This window comes from Colobus angolensis, unplaced genomic scaffold (assembly GCF_000951035.1).
Source record: "Colobus angolensis palliatus isolate OR3802 unplaced genomic scaffold, Cang.pa_1.0 Scaffold71, whole genome shotgun sequence".
Lineage (NCBI taxonomy): Eukaryota > Metazoa > Chordata > Mammalia > Primates > Cercopithecidae > Colobus > Colobus angolensis.
Window position 1 is genome coordinate 463968 of NW_012120821.1, and position 23452 is coordinate 487419.

The 23452-nt window shown below is 34.2% G+C and overlaps 1 protein-coding gene across 2 annotated transcripts in view; it reads left to right on the plus strand.

The window, feature by feature from the left end:
* Window positions 1-23452, plus strand: part of FRYL (FRY-like) — a 277851-nt gene that overhangs the window by 138355 nt on the left and 116044 nt on the right. For both annotated transcript variants that reach the window (XM_011927311.1, XM_011927310.1), the window contains 6 exons: window positions 7454-7507; window positions 9871-10010; window positions 11273-11369; window positions 19823-19902; window positions 20586-20666; window positions 23047-23215. In XM_011927311.1, the coding sequence (XP_011782701.1) occupies window positions 7454-7507; window positions 9871-10010; window positions 11273-11369; window positions 19823-19902; window positions 20586-20666; window positions 23047-23215 (621 nt within the window). The remainder of the gene's footprint in view (window positions 1-7453; window positions 7508-9870; window positions 10011-11272; window positions 11370-19822; window positions 19903-20585; window positions 20667-23046; window positions 23216-23452) is intronic.

Here is a 23452-nt window from a genome sequence, read left to right on the forward strand (position 1 = left end):
TCTACTAAAAAATGCAAAAAAACTAGCCGGGCGAGGTGGCGGGCGCCTGTAGTCCCAGCTACTCGGGAGGCTGAGGCAGGAGAATGGTGTAATCCCGGGAGGCGGAGCTTGCAGTGAGCCGAGATCCGGCCACTGCACTCCAGCCTGGGCGACAGAGCGAGACTCCGTCTCAAAAAAAGAAAATAGAAGAAAAGCCGTTTACCCATCTTCTTCTGATTTAGACCTTATGTTTTGATTTAGGCCCAGCATTTTAAAAACTCTAAAATTTTCACTATTTTTTAAGAGTGTATATGTGTATATATATGTATTTTATATATATAATTTATATGTATATATTATATATATGCATACATATGTATATATGTATATGTGTGTGTGTGTATATGTGTGTGTGTGTATATATATGCATTTTAAAGGGTTTTTTCTCCCTGTATGGTCAGTTTCCTCCAAACTGCATTTTTCTGCTGGTTTTACCTTCTCCTCACATGTTTAACTTGTTATATTTTTAAGAATGAAACATAGTTGATTGGAAGTCCATTGTACACAGAAGAACCTTTTTGACTTATGATCTTCAGTGTATTACTATCAATGGACCATCAGTGTCAGATCTTTTTTGGGGGACTTGTCAGAGTCCCCAAATAAGGTACCTGCAGTACTCTGAATGGGAGAGTTTAGGCTTTAGCTGCAAGCATTCTGGGGAACTAGACTCAGAAGATAACTGGGGTTTTTGATATTTGGTATATATATTCTTGCTTAACCTCCCTGTCTTCAATGTGGTACCTCTTCAACCATTGTATGCCCCAGTCAGCATCATTGTATTTTGTCCTTTCCTAAGAAAGGCAATTCCTCTGAAGGTAAGGTGAAAGGGAGGGTCTAAATCTTTCCTAAACAACCTTTTTAAAACAATCTTTCAACCAGCCCTCTTATTTTTATCCTCACCTTTAGCCATACTTTCAGAGTACCCAAGTTCTCCAAATTCTGAGCCTTCTGGGAAGTTCTAAAGCATCAATTGGGTTATCTTTCCTTTGCTCTCTGTGGGGCAAGCTCACTCACTCTCCTCTGATTGTGCCTCAAGTGTCATCTTCTCTATGATCATGTTTTCTGAAATTTCAGTCCCCATTCGAACTTCCTATCCTAAATCTGTCTGACATAACATACACTACTTTTACTCTCTAATTAGACTGTCAGCTCTATAAGAGCGTGAGTTATTTTCCGTTTTGTTTGTGGCTATATCTCCAGAACCTAGAACAGTGTCTGGCATACTATGAACCCAGTAAATAGTTTGGATGAATGAGTGAATGACTGACTGAATAAACAGACTGCCGACTTTCCCCTTTGCTTACTCAGGAGTCACTGTTGTTTTGTGAGATAATTAGTTATGATCTTCTCTGCTTTTCACCTCCTCTCCCATCCTTTTTGTTCTTTTGTTTTAGCCCTTATAAAAATTATTTCACTGTTCTGTTTTAGGACAGAAGGTTGGCTATAAAAGTGTTCAACCTGCCATCTCCAATTACAGATTACTGAAATATTTCAGTGTCATTGTTATGGTTTCAACATTTTTCCAAAAATTCTCTTGCTTTCTCTGAAAGCTACATATTGCTGTTGGTATCCTACATATGCACTACATGTAGAATTAAATTATAAAATACAGGATTGTGAGCCTTGGAATCATTATTAACTTTTTATAGTATTATGAAAATAACACTACAATACTGTATAATATTATAAAGGATTATAATATTTTATAACTATAATATATAATACTTTTATTACTATGAAAATACTGTAAAAAGTAGAAATAGTTTTAAAGGTTATATGATAAAAACATCTAATCACTGTCAACAGTTTTTAGTCTACCAGTTTTTCATGTCTATTACTTATCCATCTCTGTAGCACCTGCTACCTTTAAAAACTTTTTATTCTTTACATTTAAAAATTTTTAATCTTAAAAATAATTGACATATAATAATTGCAGATCTCATGGGAGTACATAGGGATGTGGTAATACGTACTGTGATCAGACCAGGCTAATTAGCATATCCATATCTCAAGTGTTTATCATTTTGTTTGTTTTGGGACATTCAATATCCTTCTCCTACCATAGCTATTTGAAACTATATAGTGTATTGTTGTTACTATAGTCATCCTGCAGTGGTAGAGAACACTAGAAATTATTCCCCCCACTCTAGTCGTAATTTTGTATTCTTTAACAAATCTCTGTGCCTGTCTTTTCCCTACTCCTCCCAACCTCCCGTATTCTTTGTTCTATTTTTTTTTTACTTATATGAAATCACCTTTAAACACACACACACACACACACAAATGAAGGGGAGATATATATAAAATACACATTTTTTCTATACCCAGATATTTTTATTTTAACAATGTAAATTGGAGATTATTATGTATCAGCCAATATAAATTAATCTCATTCTTTCTGACAGTCGAATATTATGTATATAGTTTTAAATCAGTCTCTCTTGATAGGCAGTTTTGGCCTTCCCCTAGTTTGAGGCTGCTTTAAAGAAATGCTGTATGACATATTGCTGTATACACATCTTTGCATTCATTTATGTTAGTGTAGAGAATAATTTTACGTTTTAGTTGTTTTTGATGAGTTACATAGACAATAAACGTTTTTTAATAGTTTGTCTTTTAAAAATACTAATGTTTTGAGGCCAGGCATGGTGACTCACACCTGTAACCCTAGCACTTTGGGAGGCTGAGGTGCGTGGATCACCTGAGGTCAGGAGTTCGAGACCAGCCTGGCCAACATGGTGAAACTCCATCTCTACTAAAAATACAACAATTAGCTGGACGTGGTAGTGGGCACCTGTAATCCCAGGTACTGGGGAGGTGAGGCAGAAGAATCACTTAAACCCAGGAGGCGGAGGTTGCAGTAAGCCGAGATCGTGCCATTGCACTCCAGTCTAAGTGACAGGTTTTTTATTAAAAAAAAAAAAAAAAAAAACTTACATATTGAAAGACAGTACATCTACTTGAGCAAGCATTAGGGCATCCTCAACTACACTATAATGAGCCTAAGAAGTTAATACGAAGTCTTTGATTAGTAATTTATTTTTAGTGTAGTATATTTCTTCATGTTTTCTGTTTGTTTTTAATTGATGATAACGTATCCTTTTGCATTCAAAAATCATTTCTGAGTTCTTATGGAAAAAACAGCCCACCCCCATTTTCTGCTTCAGGAAAAGCTCTGTGAGGATGTCACATCTTCAGAAATCTTTCAGGAAGTATGGATTTGTTATGAAACAAATAAATGTTAAATATAAGGCAACAGTGTGTTTCTAAAAAGTTTATCACTCTCTCTTACTCTTCTAGTTGGCTATAGCTGTGTTGAATGAATATGCTACATGAGTAATAAACTACTTGAATCAGCAGTCCTCACAATATTAAAGCTCTTTAGACTTAATATTTACAGTGAAAAAAGGGGATCAAATAAATCAAATAAGTTAGAAAGAAACCTCTTGCTGTATTCCCCACCTCCAATCTTAGATGCATAGTTCACATTAGAACAGTAAAATCCCTTTTTAAAAAAGCTCAGATTTTTCAGTATAGTCACTTTTAGAAACAGTGTTCTACAGGACTTATTATGGGACATACTCACTGTTTTACTGAAGTGTTAGAGCTAGTTAGTTGAACATATATTAGTTTATTATTGTACAGAATCCTTATGTTGCATGTGAATGGTGTGCAGTTTGATTTTAGAGATAAATGTCTTTCCTACAATATAGCTGACCAAATGTGCTTGACCTGAGAAGCCCAAGTGCTAAAGACATTCTCCAAATCTCACCTTATTAAGAAAGTAACGGTAATGTGGCTTCAGGTGTAATCAAACATTATTCTCTTAAGTTAGAGTGGGAATTTTTGTTTCAATGGTAAATACATTTGTGATTTTGTTTTCATAAAGATTAATCATACATGAGAGAAAAAAATTGGGACTATTGGATAGAGAAACTTCATAAATCTCTATATATTTGTTTATTTCAGAGAATGACTTTTTCTGTGATATGTATTTAATATAAATTTCAATTAAAATACATGATATAGACAGTTTAGAAAATCATCCTGAAAATCTCAACAGAAAAACCAACTATCATGTATTTATAAACATAATCACAAACATCTCTTATGAATATCTATATAATAAGTTAAGTAACCCTATGTGGGGCAGCCAGCAAGGCAAGTAGGTAGAAAGACTGACAAAAAGAATCACATCATACATGCTATTTTAAGTTAAACTAATTATAATGGTTTGATTAATTTGATTAATTATGTTTATCAATTAGCTGATATAATTTAATTATAATGGTTAATTTTATTTAAATTAACAGAACATAAAACTAAAATGAAAATGATTTAATTTTTACATTCAGATAATGTTTTTGTTATAGAGCAAATAGTTCTTAAGATATCTTTAAAGTTAAATATAACATAAGCATACATACACACATGTATACATATACACACACACGTAGAGAGAGAGGTTTATTGACAAACAGATTTAACAATGAGGAAATTAAACCACCTCACTTCTCCATAGTTCCTGGTTTTTGTTGAGGTATATTGTTATTTTAATGTTTTAAAACACTTTTATTCTGTAACCATAATTTTCGTGGCTATATTGTATTCTATAATTAAATGGATTTGCTGGATACCACCAAGTACCAGCAGCAACCCTCGAGTTTAAGGATGAGAACAAGTCATCTGTATTCTTTGTGGAAAACTCAGAAAATGAAAATGAAGTTAATAATGGTGTAATGAAAAAATGACTTATAATTGTGCTTTACATATTAATGTATGATATATATATTCCTAGAGTTTTAAATTTATATGTATTAACTGCCATAGATACATACTTTCTTTCCTTTTATCTGTTATTCTCTAATTTATATATTGAGAACATTCTAGTCAATCTATAAATTTGTGTCTACCTGTTACTTAACTGACTACACAATATTCTAATACAATTGTCCCTTGGTGTCCATGGGGGATTGTGCCAAGACCTCCCTTGGATACCAAAATTCATGAATGCTCAAGTCCCTTATATAACATGGCATGATATTTGCATATAACCTATGCACATCCTCCCGTATACTTTAAATCATCTCTGGATTGCTTATAAGATATCATGCAATGTAAATGCTATAGAAATAGTTGTTATACTATATTGTTTAGTGAATAATGACACAAGTCTGTACATGTTCAGTACAGATGCAATTTTATTTTATTTTTTACTGCTTTTAATCCAAGGTTGGTTGAATCCATGGATGTATAACTCAAGGATATGGAAGGCCAACTGCTTAAGAATATACCATGACTTATTGACCCAAAGTTTTATTGTTGTACATTGACGTTGCTTCTTATTTTTTCCATTGATAGCGAATGTCCTTCTATATACTTTTTTGCAAATGTGTGTACATTTTTTCCCTGGGACATGTTCTTTTCTTGAGTCAAAGAGGAGATTAAATTAGAAATTATGTTTGTATTGTTTAGGGTTCTCCAGAGAAGTAGAACCGATAGAGTGTGTGTGTGTATGTATGTAGAAAGAGAGATTGATTTATTATAGATTACAAGGAATTGGCTCATATGATTTCAGAGGCTCAGAAGTCCCGAAATCTGCAGTCAACAAGCAGGGGACCCAAGAGAAACAATGGTGGAGTTCCAGTCTGAATTTGAAGGCTTGAGAACCAGGAGAGCCCATGATATAACTTCTGTCTGAAAGCCAGCACACTCGAAACCCAAGAAGAACTGATGTTTCACTTCAAGTCTGTAGGCAGAGAAAGATGGATGTCCTAGCTCAAGTCAGTCAGGCAGGAGGAGTTCCCTCTTACTCATGGGAAGGTCACCCCTTTTGTTCTGTTCAGGCCTTCAGCTGACTGGATGAAACCTACCCACATAGGGGAAGGCAATCTGCTTTACTCAGTCTCCTGATTCACATTTTAATCTCATCCACAGATACTCTCACAAACACATCCAGAATAATGTTTAATCAAATATCTGGGAACCCCATGGCCCAGTCAAGTTGATATGTAAAATTAACATTACAATATCCAGTGTCCATCTTAACTTTTATTTGTCCAAGATTTTCTTTACTCCCACTTTCTCTCAACCCATTGCAAGATAGCATCATAGTCCATTTCTTCAGTCTCCTGTTTTCTACTGGGTGGGAGCCTCTTTATGTACCAATGGTGATTTTTCTATACTAATTTTAGACAGTGATGTAGACTAACCCCTTTTGGGCATTTCCTCATACAAGCAAGAATGAGTACATATGCAGATGAGAGAGGGTAGAGAGACTTTAGTATCTGTTATGCCCCCTGGACTCAGTGGTTGAAGGATAGAGGGTCTTGCTTTCCACAGTGAGTCCCACCAAGTCTTCTGTGTTTTGTAGATATTACTTGCCCATAGAAGGAACTTAATATTTGTTTGTTCAGTAAAAAAATCAACAGATGCAAAGTTAAAAAAAAATTCTGGTATGTGATAGGAGAGATTGTTCTGTGCTGAAGCAAGATATACCACTAAATCAGAAACTTCTCCTGATGTCAGTTAAATTAATAGGAAGCAGTCATACTGGAAGGTTACCTCATGAAAGTATTGTACTGGCAATATGCTATTTATTTTTAATGAAATACTCTTTCTTCTTGGCTTCTGTAAGTTTGTGCAGTAACAACTTTCCATCCTCAGGCCCCAACTTTTATCTCTTTTACTAACTATTAAGTTTCTCTCTCCACTGGTAAAAACATGATTCTTTTATATATACATACAAAATATATTTTTACATACATATATAAGAGGTATTTTATATTACTAACCAATGTTAGCAAATGTGTATATACAATATATTATACCCAAAGTATTTCTTTGTTTTTTTTTTTAACTTATATTTCCCTAACGAGTGAGGTTAAGTATTGAACACATATTTAAAAGCTATAAGCTTTTAAACAGAAGGGGCATGTTGCTGATTCCAGTATTTTGACAACCACCTTGTTTTTTCGGATAAGAAAACTGAAGCACAGAGACCATAAGGCATCAGCCTATGGTCATTCACTTGGTGATTGTCAAGCCAAAGGTCACACCAAGGCCCTCTGGCTAGTGATAACCTTTGTACTAGGCTGCTTTTCTGTAAACTCTTGAATGAATGAAAGAAAGAACACATCCTGTTGACTTTTGAACTTAAACTTAAACTTGTTACAAAAGGAGATCATGAGCACAACCACTTTCTTTGGTATGGAGAATATCACAGTGAGAGCCTTGCCTCTGGAGCTACACTTAAATTAGGAGGAGGCTTATCTTTCTTTAAAACAATTTAATAACAAGTGAAAACAAAAGCAAAACCAAACTCACAAATCGAAACTGTTTATTATATGGAAGATTTCTAATATTTTATATTTGTGTTTTATTTTAATTTGTAATTTTTTTTTTTTAATTGTAGGAGAAGCTATTGTCCAGATCTCTTCAGAGGGGTGAAGATCTTCAGTTTGATCAGGTATGCCAATTTTGGGAGAATTGTTTTTCCCCCTGGAAATAGTGTTCATCCTAATAGTCTGACCCAAATATATTCAATATTAAGGAATTCCTTAATTTTGTTTCTTGATGCTATATATCCTTGTATGCTTAATTCATTCTAGACTTGATAGTTTTTAAAAATAAGTAGTAAAATGAACTGTGATTAGTTTCACTTCATTTAGCATTGTACAACTTTGCATTGTTAATCTCTTTAATGTACCCTTTCACATTTTTTGTTTTCAGTTACGTCCCTCAGTCTTTCCTTCTGTATCAATTGCCACACTTTTTACATAATAATATTTTACCTTTTAACATTTATTTATTTGTCTGTTTCGACTCTCTATCTGCATGTAGAATGCCAGTGTCTAACAACTCTTGTGCTGATCTTCTAATGTTAATTCTTCCTCTTGCTTGGATTAAATGTTGGATCAGTTTTGTTATAAGTATTTTAATATATGGTTGTTATTTTTAAAAACCAGTAACTTAAATTAGCTTTCTTTACTATGTAGTATTCCTGGGACACTTACCCAAAATTTTATATCTCAGAAATAGAGTTTAATGTTCATATTAGGCTAATTGACTAAATAAAGAAGAGTGGTTAGAATTACTTGGTGGAGACTTACCAAAATACTGTGTTCCAGGATCCCACTCCAGTTCTGCTGAAGCAGAATCACTGAGGGTGGTGCTGTAGTCCCCTGTATGTACAACAGCTTCCTAAGTGATTCTGATATATACACTTAGTAAATAGCCACTAGTCTAAGAAGAAACCATAAATAGGGCAGTAAGACCTCTGTTACAATAAGACTATAATAAGATCACCTTATACAGTGCTTTTCAAGTCTCATGCCACTACAAAAGTTATTTAGATTACTCACATCTTGAATCCATGTACTAATCAGTCCATAATCAGGATTTGAAATCTGATTAAACAACATTTTAAGTACAATTTTATTGTAAATGATTAATAAACTATAAATGATCGTGCCTCATAGCTTGATTTTATTTGGAAGGGTGCTCACAGTAAAAAGTTCTGTGTGGTATAAACTGTTTTGTATATGTTTACAGTAGTTGATGGGTTTTATTGTTCCTTCTTTAGATATAACAAGGGATTTCCTCTGAGTGATAGTGTTAACAAAATAATAGATTTTTTGAAAGTATGGTTAAATAAAATTAGAGACTTGTTTTTACCTTAGTTTTCTACATTAGAAACTATTTACCTGTCAAATTATGATAATTTACAATAAAAGGATGATTAAAGGAGAATACAAGTACTGAAAATAAGAACACCCAACAGAATCAGATAAATTGTTTCATTCTTTTCTGTTTTTGTCTGGATGAAGTTTTATGCAGAATATGAAATAACAGGAAAATTAAATGTTAAATTTACAGAGGTATCAGTTTATCTTCTTCATTAACTAACTCCTGCTCTAGTCATGGAACTAAAAGAGACCTTGAATATCCTACAACCCATACTTTTTAAAATAAGTTAACAAAATGAAGCATATTTAATTGTATACTGATTTCAGAATATTAATTTTATGAGAAATGGGTTGAATTACTTGCAGAAATTTTTGTGAAGAGAGAAAAATTTTCTTGGGATCCTCAAGATGAGGAGTGACCTTAGGGACTGCTGCTGGTAGCCTGTCCAGACAAGTTGGATTCATTCATGAAACGAATCTGTGATGTTCACCTAGAATTCAGACTGTTTCAAGGATGCCCCAAATTTAGTAACATTTGTTCATCACAGTACATTTACCATTTATGTTGTCCTTTTATGTAGTCTAAGACTTACACACTTGTTTACATATTTCTAACATGCTAATTTGCAGGTAGCAGAGTAATTATAATTCTCCTCTTTGTCATAGCATAGTAAATTGGAGCTTTCTCTACAGTTTTTACATAATGTAGTCTTTGTTTCTGTCTTTTCATCCATGTAGTGGGTGTAGTACCAACATTTTAGAATCATTTGTTCACATGAACACATAGGAGTTGCCGGGGCAGGAAGTACATGTTGTTTGTAATGCTTCCCCCTAAGGTATCTGTGTATTTAATCAGTGATGTTACTAATGGGCATGTTTTCACACATGTGAGTGGCATATGGAGGCAGGGAAAAGATTGAAAGCCATTGAACTAAACCATGTGGATTTGGATAAAGTTTAATAGTGGGTGAAACTTAGCCAACTTTATTACTTGGCTAAACCCTTGACCCTTATTTTAATTTTAAAGCACATTTATTGCATTGAGTTACTGTGTTTATTCATTTCTAAATGATAGCTAATAGAACCAAGAGTGTGGTACATTCAGTGTTACACTTTATTTTCTGGTAATATCTTGTGTTTTCAGTTGATAAGCTCTATGAGCTCAGTAGCAGAGCACTGTCTCCCTTCCTTACTTCGCACCTTGTTTGACTGGTACAGACGCCAAAATGGAATGGAAGATGAATCTTATGAATATAGGCCTCGGTCTAGCACAAAGTCTAAGGGGTAAGTGGTTTATTTTACACTGTTTTACCTGGAATTAACACATTTCCAATGAAGGGGTGATATTGTTATCAACTGAAGGTTGTTATTGTTTGATTGCTAAGCAAAATGCGTTGATTCCTTTTGTTACAAAGATGGTAGTAAGGGAGAAGAGTAGTTCACACATAAACTATAAATCAAAAGAAGGTACCAGTTAAATTAGGTGTAGCCGTACAGTGCTCATACTGGGTATCATGCAAAAATTAGTAATACAAAAACCTATTTAGGAGTGCCATTTCAGCAGTTCAGTGAGCAGCTTTTAATAGTCATAAAGTTAAGAAAATATTCAAAGAAGTTCCTGTTCATATGGCTTATGAAGGGAGGCAATTATTATAATACAAGAAGACTGCCAAAACCCTGTGTTATAATAGTACCATGATACTCTTCTTGGAGCTCAATTCCTAGAACTTGTTTTCTCCTCCTTCAAATTTCCCAGGATAATCTTGTCATGCATGTAAGAGCCACCTGTGTTCAGGTGATTGTCCATGGTTTAGTGTTGGACTTCAGTAGATGCCACTTGTGATTTTTCAACTTAAATTTGTGAGGAGGATACCTTGTACTGTATTTTCATGTTGAAAAGTTAATACTTTTGTTTCAGTTCTTAACAAAAAAAATTAGTAATCAAATATGGAACAATGCTAGGTTTTCTAAATGAAATTTAAAATACTTTTCTTCTTCTTAGTAATTCTTTTAGGTTAGGTTTAAATGCTAACAGATACAATAGTGAACTTTGAATAAACACCCAGTATATAAAAAGGGAAAGAACATAAAAACATGTTAATGCATATGTTGGATTATTAAAAAGCTTTAGGCCAGGTATTGTGACTCATGCTTGTAATTTGCTTTGGGTGGCTCAGGCAGGAGGATCGCTTGAGTCTAGGAATTTGAAACCAGTCTGGGCAATATAGGGAGATCCCTTCTCTAGAAAAAATAAATAAAATTAGCTGGGCATGGTGGCATTTGCCTGTAGTCTAGCTGCTTGAGGTGGGAGTATCACATGAACTCGGGAGGTTGAAGCTGTGGTGGGCCATGTTTGCAGCATTGCACTCCAGCCTGGGTGACAGAAAGAGACCCCTGTCTCAAACCAAAAAGACAAAAATAAAAAACAAAAAGCTTCGTATTAACAATTACTGTAGCACATTTTACATAGTAGGAAAACGGTTAACTAATAGGTATTTTTAAAGTTATAATCTTAATGCGGTACTAATTTTGGGTTCTTGTTTCAGGGATGAACAGCAACGTGAAAGAGATTATCTTCTTGAAAGGAGGGACTTAGCAGTAGACTTCATTTTTTGTTTAGTTTTAGTTGAAGTTCTAAAGCAGGTAAACTCTTTTATTTCTGCTAAGTCTGTATTCCTTATTCTTTGCTTACTGTGCCTTCATGTTTCAGTTACTTTAAGATGCTGTGTCTAGAATTTTAGTCCACATAAACTGAATTCCTGTAATTTAATTATACTTCTTTCAGTTGCCCGGGGCTTTGCTGCCCTGTACCTAGCTGTCATCCTCTTTTTTTTTCACCTTTGTATGCTATCTAAGATATACAATCTTGTTAGCAAAATGGAGCTGAATGGAAATTGTGTTAATATTGGCTTTTAGCTGTAAATGTATTTGCCTGCCATTCAGCTACTTCAGTCCGTTATTCCACTTTATTTCTCCTCTAAGCCCCCAAGGCTGCATTCCAACATGTAATAATTGTGCACTTTTAATAGAGGAATGGGATGATTTGATAAGGGTACTGAATTGTCATGTGTAAAGGGTTTTCAGTCAAGTGAGAATACCTCAGATAATAAGTTATGAATGTTTACTCATTCAATGAATATTAGAATGCCTGCTGTGTGCTGGAACTGCTTTAGGCACTAAACTCATGAGCTTACACTTGAATGGGATAGATACACAGTAAAGATATGAATATATAATATAATATCAGGTATAGTCTTAGTAGTTTTACTACTCCAGATCAGTATAAATGCCTGTGCTGAATTTGAAAGCTTTTTTTTTTTTTTTAAAAGATCATGGTCTTTGAAGTTATATCATTCAAGGATGATCCATATATTTCCAGGCATGAACACTGTATTATTTTAAAACAAGTTAGGAAGCCTAAAGGTCAGAATCATAGCAATATGTGACAAACAGCAAATGTAAGATATAAAATTAATTGACAGTCTATTTTTCTCATAGTATAAAAATATATGAATTGTATAATCAGTTTTATTTAGCTTGTGTTTTTATAAGGAATATGAAAAGACAGTTATTTGGTACTCTGAAATCTGCAAATAAACATTTTAAATATGTCAAATAGACAAATGAGTTAATTAAAGGTTAAATCACTTAAATGTATGCATTTCATAAAAATTTTTTGGTAGAGGTAGGAAAGAAATCTCCTCTGGGAGTTGTGTTAACAAGCCAAATTTGACATCTGTGATCTCTTCGTTTAACTGAGTTACTAAGACCTTAAGGCAGCAGTAACTAGGGTAGGAAGAGCTCAGGACTGGAAATGGCCACAGTCCAGCAATGGACTCTGACTACTGCTCATTGCGACTTACCCCTGGTGTATCTTGTGTGCTAAATGTAGATCATTTAAGTGGATTGGTAACCAGTATTTGTACTTTTTTGCTTAAACAGTATAGAGTTTCTTCCTCCAGCCAGAGAAATGGCAGACTCCCTACACTGGCATTCAGGAACCCCAGTGACATGGCCCCATTGTGCCTTCCTCCTTCGTTCATTTCCCATGGCATCCTTTTCTTAGATGTCAGTCCCACTCCTCATCCTAAAGTTGCCCAATTGCACTGGCTTCAGAACTTCAATTCACAGGCAACCCTGTGGAGGCATTTTTCCCGTCTCTTCCCCCTCATCCTCCCTGTCCTCTTCCCCTCCTTGTTGCCTTTGTAGCCCTCCTCCTCCTCTTTTAACACAGTCCAGATAGGTCTTCATGTGGGAAAAAAAATCTATAAACATAACACTTTTTTTAGTAGCGGGACCCCATCTCTACAAAATATTTTTTTTAAAAAATTATCTGAGTGTGGTGGTGTGCGCCTATAGGCATAGCTACTCTGGAGGCTGAGGCAGGAGGATCACCTCAGCCTAGGGATTTGAGGTTATGGTGACGTATGATTGCACCACTGTACTCCAGCCTGGGCGATAGTGCAAGACCCTGTCTCTTTAAACAAAAAAAAAAAAAAAAATATTTTTTTTTCTTTGGTGGACACATTGTTTACATTCACTGCACTGCACAAAATCATTTTTGACCCATGGTTCACATGGACTCAAAGTGAAAAAGAAATACAGTGGCCTTGATAGCTAACTTTGTCTTTGGATCTGTCACCATATTATTCCAACCTATAGCATCCTTTGTACTTACTTCTTCCCCTCTGTTACTATTATCCCCATACGCTAATTTAGATGCACTCGTCAAAAAATATATATATTTATATGTATCTCACCAAGAACATAGATACACTTTATTCATCTGAAATCCAATATAGGGATTATTCCCTCTGGTAAAAGGCAAGTCTTTGTAGCTTCTCTAACAAAACTAGAGAAAATGACACAAAAATCAATAGAACTTTCTGAAACATCACCGCTGACTAACCCAATTTTCTTCTGTCAGAATAATGTGAGGTTTAATAGATCCAGAGAGTAAACAATGTAATATATCTAGAATTTAATAGGACTTTAACTTTTGCCACATATAATACACCTATATTAAAATGTGGTTCAGGATTATTGTGATGAGGCACACAGTCTCCAGAGGATTGAACTGTTGATACATGGTTGTTTCAGTCTTGAGGAGTAAATATTCCTTATAGGTTAGACCTTGACCTCATGTACTAGAAATTATTTGTTTCTTGAATAATTTATTTTGTCTCTAATAATCACACATTTGGATCTCTTCAAAATGTATGAAGGACTCTATATTCTTTGTGCCAACTCATCATCGTAATAAACCCTGGGAGATGGCCATGGCAAGTACTATTAATATGCCAGCTCTCTTGCTTGCTTTGTAACTTGGGGCAAGTTACTATCCCTGACTCTCCCTTCTTCTATAAAAATGTATAATATCATTTTTGTAGAATCATAAGAATTAAATACAATAATGTCTGATGCATGGAAAGTCCTCAATACATATTATCTGTTATTTTCATTTTACAGGTGAAGAAATGTTCTTAATTGTAGTGATTTTCTGAAGATTATAAAGCAAATTCATTTATTTTACTCCAAATTTTCTCTCTTTAATGATAAAAATAAACTTAATTCTCATTGGTAAAATATGTGATACATTAGGTTGAAATGGTCAGTATTTTAAATTATTGTTATACTTTAATAATATATTATCAAATATATTATATTTATAATAAAATAATATTATTTCTGGGGTACATGTGCAGAACATGCAGGTTTGTTACATAGGTATACACATGCCATGTTGGTTTGCTGCACCCATCAACCCGTCATCTACATTAGGTATTTCTCCTAATACTGTCCCTCCCCTAGCCCCCGACCCCCCGACAGGCCCCAGTGTGTTATGTTCCACTCCCTGTGTCCATGTGTTCTCATTGTTCAACTCCCATTTATGAGTGAGAACATGCAGTGTTTGGTTTTCTGTTCTTGTGTTAGTTTGCTGAGAATGATGTTTTCCAGCTTTATCCATGTCCGTGCAAAGGACATGAACTCATCCTTTTTAACGGCTGCAGAGTATTCCATGGTGTGTATGTGCCACATTTTCTTTCTCCAGTTTGTCATTGATGGACATTTGGGTTGGTTCCAAGTCTTTGCTATTGTGAATAGTGGAAATGGCCAGTATTTTATAAAATTGAATGAAAGTTTTTATTGTAACAAGTTAGACAAAGAGCTAACATAAATATCATGAAATTAAGTAGTGGAATTCACCTTGGAAACAGAATTAATTCCAGATAATAGAGGACTAATTTTACTTTTCTAAAAAAGTCATTAGAATAAATTTGGGGTAGTGCCTAACTAAAAGTAGTATGTTAGTACCAAAGGACTTAGATCCATGATAAAAGCATGTTTAAACAGCAGTATCATATTTATAAAGTTTGAAGCGATACTCTTTTTAATATTGAATTTTAGTCATATGTTCATTCTTCAAAACAAACAAGAAGTTGAGAAACCTAGTTTGTGAGCCATTTCAAGTTCTTGGTTTTATTCATACTATTGTGAAGTGTCAGAAGGTGGTGATATCTTTTATGTCTACAGAGTAGATTGTTTGCATTTTCAGACTTAATAGCATTTTAGATATTGATGAGCAGTCCCAAAGGTCCATGTGGGAAGGGATTTGTCATTCTGCTAATGTGTGAAGTTGTTTACACTCCTTGGTGCTGAGAATTGGTTGTTTAGCTAATGAATGGACTAGTCCAACTTCCCACTATCTTAAGCTCTTTTTTTTTGTTCTTTACTTTCATAATGTGATAAAAGCATTAAATTTTTGGCAGTGGTAGTGGAAATAGCCTTAGAATAAATCTGAATATTTGTTATTATAGTTTCTTTCTTTCTTTGTTTCTTTTTTGAGATGGAGTCTCACTCTGTCGCCCAGACTGGAGTGCAGTGGTGTGATCTTGGCTCTCACTGCAACCTCCGCTTCCCTGATTCAAGTAGTTCTCTTGCCTCAACCTCCCAAGTAGCTGAGATTATGGGTGCGCGCCACTACACCTGGCTAATTTTTGTATTTTTAGAAGAGATAGGGTTTCACCATGTTGGTCAGGCTGGTCTTGAAATCCTGACCTCAGGTGATCCGCCTGCCTCGGCCTCTCAAAGTGCTGGGACTACAGGCATGAGCCATCGCACCCAGCCTGTTACTATAGTTTCTACTAGATTTTCTTGCATGTTGAAGTTGAATTAGAGCTGCGTCTAAAATCACACCGGTGACAAGATCTTAGAAATTCTTGATACTCAAGATGGAGATACTACTCCATGAAAGTAGAACTTTTTCTTTGTGAGCTGAAATGAGATTCTTTTCTCTTTCTTCTTAGGAAATTCAGTTTGAGAATTTTTTTTTTTTGTAACACTGAAAATAAGAGGAGAAATAGGGACTTTCAGGATGTCTGTGTTCTGATAATGTTCATTCTTAAAGGAAAATTTTTAGAACTTATGTATTTTTTATCATACCTCGAACTCTGTCTCAGCAGAACTTATGTATTTTTAATTAAAATTAAAGATCAGATGTATTTCTTCTTTTACTTCTCTGTGTTTCTCTTTCTTTCCTGGCAGTAATATGATAAGGCCAAAGTTTTCTTGCTCATTTGTTTTATTTATTCAAATGCTTTTTTTTCTCTTTTTTTTTTTTTGGATGGAGTCACTCTCTGTTGCCCATGCAGGAGTACAGCAGTGCAGTCTGTACTGCAACCTCCACCTCTTGGGTTTAAACGATTCTCCTGCCTCAGCCTCCTGAGTAGCTGTGATTACAGGCACGTGCTACCATACCCATCTAATTTTTATATTTTTTAGTAGAGACGAGGTTTTGCCATGTTGGCCAGGCTGGTCTCAAACTCCTGACCTCAGGTGATCCACCCACCTCGACCTCCCAGAGTGCTGGGATTACAGGCGTGAGCCACTGTGCCTAGCCTCAAATGCATTTTCATATATCAGAATCTAGGGACATAGCATATTTTAGAGAAGTACACAGCAACCTCTTAACTTCATTTCCCTCATCTGTTAAATAGGAGGTATACCTGTTTCTTGTAAGACTGCTACAAGTGTTATAAACACGGGAAGTGTAGATGGTGGTAGTAGGGTGGCAACAAAGAGCACATAGCATGGCTGAGTGTTGTCCGTGGCCGTCATTGTTAAACTTCAGTCATAACTGGAGCAAATATAGTAGTCTCCCTTTATTCTCAGGGGATATGTTCCAGCACTCCTAGTTGGTGCCTGAAATTATGGATAATATCAAACCCTGTATATACAGGTTGAGCATCCCTAATCTGAAATGTCCCAAAATCTAAAACTTTTTGAGCACCAGTATGACACTACAAGTGGAAAATTATACACCTCACCTCATGTGATGGGTTGCAGTCAAACACAGTCAAAACTTTGTTTCCTGAACAAAATTATTTAACATATTTTATAAAATTTCCTTGAGATATGTGTATAAGTTGTATATGAAACAAACATATTTTGTGATTAGATTTGGGTCTTATCCCCAAGATAGCTCATTATGTATATGTAAATATTCCAAAATTTAAGAAAATCGGAAATCCAAAATCTTTCTGGTCCCAAGCATTTCAGATAGGGGATATTAAGGCTGTATTATGTTTCTTTGTATACATACATACTCATAATAAAGTTGAAATCATAAACCAGGCACAGTAGAAGATTTACAACAATAACTAATAATAAAATAGAACAGTTGTAACAATATACTATAATAAAAGTGTATGCATGTGGTGACACACACACACACACACACACATGCACACACAGTAGTTTCAAACCATGGTTGACCTTGGGTAAGCCACAGAAAGCAAAACTATAGATACAGAAGAACTACTGTATAGGGGAGGAAAAAACTTTTTGCTCTACCTTCTTGGATTTAGTGCCTGGGGCCCTACAAACTAAACTGACAAGAGAAGGATTACCAGGGTCAAAAGGTTTATTAGAAATGCACATGGATGCCTCGTAGTAAATATGTGAAGATCCAAAAAGTAATACACTTTTTTTTTTCAAAGATCCAAGTACAGACTGGAATATATACCATTTTAACAAAGAGTGATAAGTTGTAGAGTAGTGACAAGACAAAGGAAAAAGGTTTCGGCTTCTAGAAACAGTAAAATTGTGGGAAGGTAAATATATGCAGAAAACTAATGAAAATGTAACGGTTATTTAGTAAGGATTGTAGAGGAAACGTTTTCCTGCATCTGCTCTTTCTCAATTGCCTTTAGCTCAAAATAATCTGCATGCCAAATTATATATTGTAAGGTGACATACCTGATCTCCTTCACTAGATTGCATGCTCCTTTGCAACAATATATACAAAACCTCACTTTTTTACGTTATCTCTACTATTTGGTATTTTCAGACTTAATTTTTTTCCCATGAAATAGGTATAAAATTGTGTCTTGCAGATTTTCATTCTCCTTATGATTAGTGAAATCAGGCACCTCTGTCAAAGCACAAAACCAGAAAATTAGAAAATATACTAAAAGTTATTTCACGTAAATATATACAAATATAGTTACTTCAAATTGTTTTATAGATGCATTGCAGCTCTAATAAAAATCCTAACAGTTTTTATAGAACTTGAAAAGGTGACTGTAAATAGAATATGGAAGAATAATGGCCAAGAATAGCCAAGCCATCTCTGAAGAAAAATAAGGAGAGGACCTGCACTACTAGATACGAGAACTTATTATTAAACTCTAGTAATTAATAAGATGGTGTGGTTTTGGTATAGACACATACAAATTGATTGATAGAACATAATGGAGAGCTCAAAAATAGACCCACATAGTCAGGGCCTTCATATTTCTGTAAGTTCCACATCCATGGATTCAGCCAACCTTGGATCAAAAATATAAAAATACCCCATAAATATATACACCTGGTAGGTACCCACAAAAAGGAAAAATTAAAACAATATATATAAATAAAAAAAATACAATAATAAATAATAGAAAATACAGTATAACAGCTATTTATGTAACATTAACATTGGATTACATACTGTAAGTAATCTAGATAGAGATAATTTAAAGTGTATGGGAGGATGTACGTAGGGTTATATGCAAATACTACACCATTTTATATCAGGAACTTGAACATCTGCAGATTTTGCTATCATGGGGTTCCTGGAACCAGTGCACCATGTATACTGAAGGATATGTAGAACTAGAATATGTGTTAGCTATGACTGGTAAGCTCTTTAACCCAGCAGTTCCTTCTTTCAGAGTCTTTCCCATGGAACTCTACAAGTATATAATGTTAAATGCACAAGATGTTTATTGTAGTACTGCTTGAATATTGAAAATCTGGATTGAAATGTTCATTAATAGGGGGCTCCTCAAATTGTGATATATACATATTGAATATTATGTGGTTGTTAGAAAGTATAAGGAGGAGCTCTAAATACTGACATGGAAAGATACATTATTCGGTTAAGTAAAACTAAGGAATGCACGCATGCCTGTGTGTGAGGATGTGTAGGAAAAAGTCTGGAAGGATGTACATGAAGTTATTAATAGTGATTATGTGTGTTGGAGGAGTAGGGCTTTTATTACTGGTTTAAATTTTTAAAATTTGTTTTACATAATAGGAACTAGCATATACTTTTTTTGAGTTGAAATGAGAATATTTAAATGTCAGGTTTTTAATAATGAGTCTATAAATAGTTTAAGATTGTTAGAAAAGATAGTGTCCCTTGTGGCCATTTTCATGATAGTTCAAAATTGGGCTATATGAAATGTAGGGCTGACTCATTACAAAGTTGCTTTTCTGTAAGTGTTACAGGGAGGTGTATGTGTCTCTTTAGCTTTCTGACAATAACTATTAAGCAGTAACAACTCTTGCTTTTCCCACTGCATAGTCCATAGTTTAGTGATTTGTGATTATGAAGCTAGTATTCTTAAATTTAGAACTTGTGAAATTTGATGAGTAACCAAATTCTTAGAGAAAATGAGATTCTCAGAAGAAAGATTGACAGACTAGTAATAATCCGATAAAAAGTAAGATTGATTATTGATTTAATTAGTTGAATTGATGAGAATACTCATGAAAAACCAATAACTTTATTTAACTCTTACTTACTTGATAATGTTTTTAAATTCTAGATTCCTGTTCATCCTGTACCCGATCCCTTAGTTCATGAAGTTCTAAACTTAGCTTTTAAGCACTTTAAACATAAGGAAGGGTAAGTAAAATACTAACTTGGGATTATTGCCTTTTTTTTGCAATCCAGGTCTGGGCTATTTGAATTCTTATTGATGATTTGTTTTGAGAGTTCAAGGCAATTATTATCTTCCTTTTTTTTTTTCTTTCTTGAGATAAGGTCTCACTTTCATCCAGCCTGGAGTGCAGAGATGAGATCATGGCTCACTACAGCCTTGACCTCCTGGGCTCAAGTGATCCTCCCAACTCAGCCTCCTGAGTAGCTGGGACTACAGGTGCATGCCACCACACTCAGCTAATTTTTGTATTTTTTGTAGAAACAGAGTTTTGCCATGTTGCCCAGACTGGACTTGAACTCCTGGGCTCCAAGCGATCCTCCTGCCTTGGCTTCCCAAAGTCCTGGGATTATAGGTGTGAGCCACTGCACCCAGCCCCCATCTCTTTTAAATCCACAAAAAATGCTGATTAGAAAGATTTTGTAAAAATATTTCTTAGTACTATAGATTGGATATGTAAGAACCAGAAGGTTAAATATCATAGTAAAGTAAAATTGAAGGTAGAGTACAATTAGTATTGCTTTTATCATATAAATGAATATTCAGAGAAAATTATACAACACTCTGATAGGAATTTTCAAATGTATTAGGAAAGAGAGGTTGTAGAAAAATTTAATGAAATGTTATGTTTGTTCTTTTATTATTTTAGATATTCAGGAACCAACACTGGGAATGTGCATATTATTGCGGATTTATATGCAGAGGTGATAGGGGTTCTTGCCCAATCAAAGTAAGTTTTATAAATCACCCATTTAGATTTTCTTTGCATTTTAGAATGCTTCATTACCAATACAGTAGATACTGATAGTTCTAAATCCACCATTTTCATCATAGCACTAAGTCAGCTCCACCTTTTATTACTTTACTGCTCTGTTTCTCAGAAACTCTTTAATAGTCATACCTCAATTTCACCGCTTGTTTTAATTTTATTTGGGGTTTTCTATAAATGTCTGAATCGAACAAATCAGAAATTGCCAACCATAGTTAGGACACTATCTTTTTCCCTATTTTTAACAATTCTGTTAGAAGCTTTTTTTAGAACTCTTTACAGAGCTAATAATTATTTTCCAGGTGAGAACTTTTATTCCTCAGATAGCAATGCAGTGTTTTCTAATCATATTTGTTTTAATGCTAAACAGAGTTTGAACTGGTAAAAGAGACACCAAAAAGGAAAGATGAAAGATACCAGATTACTCAGTTAAAAGTGTTATTCATTAGGAGTTATACACACTGAGTTGTACTGAACCATCACTTTAGTAAACAGTAAAATATATTTGTCATTAGCAACTTGTGGTTGCTGTAACAATTATGGAAGATTTTGGATTTCCTTTGTTACTACTGGGAAATTTATAAGGAAAAAAGTATCAAATGATATTTTCTTGGATGTGTTTTAAAGAGTCTTTGGCCCTGAAATCATCATATAACAAACAACCTTTCTAAATTCTAAGAAGGCAAGTAAAATTATTGTTAATGTTTAAGTAGTTTGCATTTTAATATTAAGTGAAATATTTTATTTAGCATATTTTTAAATTTTTTAATATACTAGGAATCCTTGTATAGCCAATACTATAGAACTTAGAATGTGGTTTGAGTATTTTAAATAATTTAGAGATAGATGATAATTTTTTAATATCTTATGGTTTGAGTATTTCAAATGATTTAGACATCGACAGTATCATATTAATATCTCACATGTAATTAGATTGACACAAAAACATAGATATGAGCAGTGATGTATTTCTCTTTATGTCAGTTTGTTTATGTTATTTTTATTTTTGTCAAAACTGAGTTTCTATCTCAGGAATATAGACCAGAAATTCTAAATAATATATTAGCAAGTTGGATCTGGGAGAACACTCCATCATGGCTAAGTTAACTCTAGATGGCAAGGATAGTAAGTCCAAACAGCCAGTAAATAAATGCATGAAATGGTACTCAGCCTCACCTGGCTAGTGGTAGGAGAAATGCCACTTTAGAGCAATATTAAGGTGTTTTCTGCTCATGCATGTAATAAGCATGGGAGAAAATGTGAAAGGATCCACTTTGAGTTAGGCTGATAGCACCTAAGAGGGCAGGTGGTGGGGTTGAGTGGAAGTGGGGAAGAGAAGGAGATAAAGTTTGGGGGTGTATGTGAATCTTGGTGTATGTGTTTTCTTGGTTTGTAGTGACTAATAATTTTTATAAGTAGTTTAACAAAAGGAAAAAATCCTTAGATTCTAATATTTCAGTGGAAAGAGTTTATTAATTTTATAAAAATTTTCTTAATGAAGTGCTAATACAATCATGAAAAATGGTGTCATAGTCTCCAAGATTAAAATCAAAATAGATGTTATATTTCAATCATGTATCCATATTTTGTTAATTATTTTTTGTTGTTCTTCTCACTGTAGTCAGTGACCATTGGAAAGCATGCTTTGAGGTTTTTTTAACTTTAAGGAACTGGCTTCCCCAAGTAACATTATAGTAAAATCTTTAGTTGTTTCATAATATATAGGGGGGAGGTGGATAATTAAGTATTATTGATTAATAAACTATTAGATGTCCTTTTCAAATGTAAGCGAAGAAAAGCTTACTAGCTTTAACAGTTGTGATTTGAATCCAGGATGGTGCTCACATTTCAAAAGCCTTTTGCCAGTGTAATGATGTATTGATTTTAAGTGATAATTAGTACCGTAGGATTGATTGGATTATCTCTGTGAAAAACTTTATAGTCTTCAATATGCTCGCCATATAACTAATTACAGATTTTATATAAAAAGAGCCTTAAAAGTTGGAGACACTGATTTACATGGTGATGTTTTATGGGTGGGTTTTTTGATATTTTTTTATGGTTATTAATTAAATGGTAATGGTGGTATATTGTTAATATAGGAATAAAGAAATCCTATTATTTCTCCTTCAGAAACTTTTAATTTAATTTTAAAATAAATGAACAGCAAATTTATAGTAGCAATTTTTATTTTCCTCTGTGTGCCTTTCTGGCAATTGTAATGAAGGTAGAGAAAGGAGATGATATTTAGGTAGCATACATTTTGATTTTTACCCTTAAATATCATGTGGAAAGTAGTGTTTTTAATTCAAATCAAATGATGTCTCCACGTGTATTAAAGGTTTCAGGCTGTAAGGAAGAAGTTTGTGACAGAATTAAAAGAACTGCGACAAAAGGAACAAAGCCCACATGTGGTACAAAGTGTCATCAGCTTAATAATGGGAATGAAATTTTTTCGAGTAAAAATGTATCCTGTAGAAGATTTTGAAGCATCATTTCAATTTATGCAGGTGATATACCTTCTAAATGACACTAAATAGAGCAGGCCTAACAGTTCTTGCTCTTCATGACTTTTTAAAAGAAACAAAATATACGTAAATTAATGGCATCAATTTTAGTCTCTTATTCCATGTGTTAAGTTGTCTTAAGTGTAAATTATTTTTTTTTTTGTTTTTCCTTGAGACAGAGTCTCACTCTGTCACTCAGGCTGGGGTGCAGTGGCATGATCTCGGCTTATTGCAGCCTCC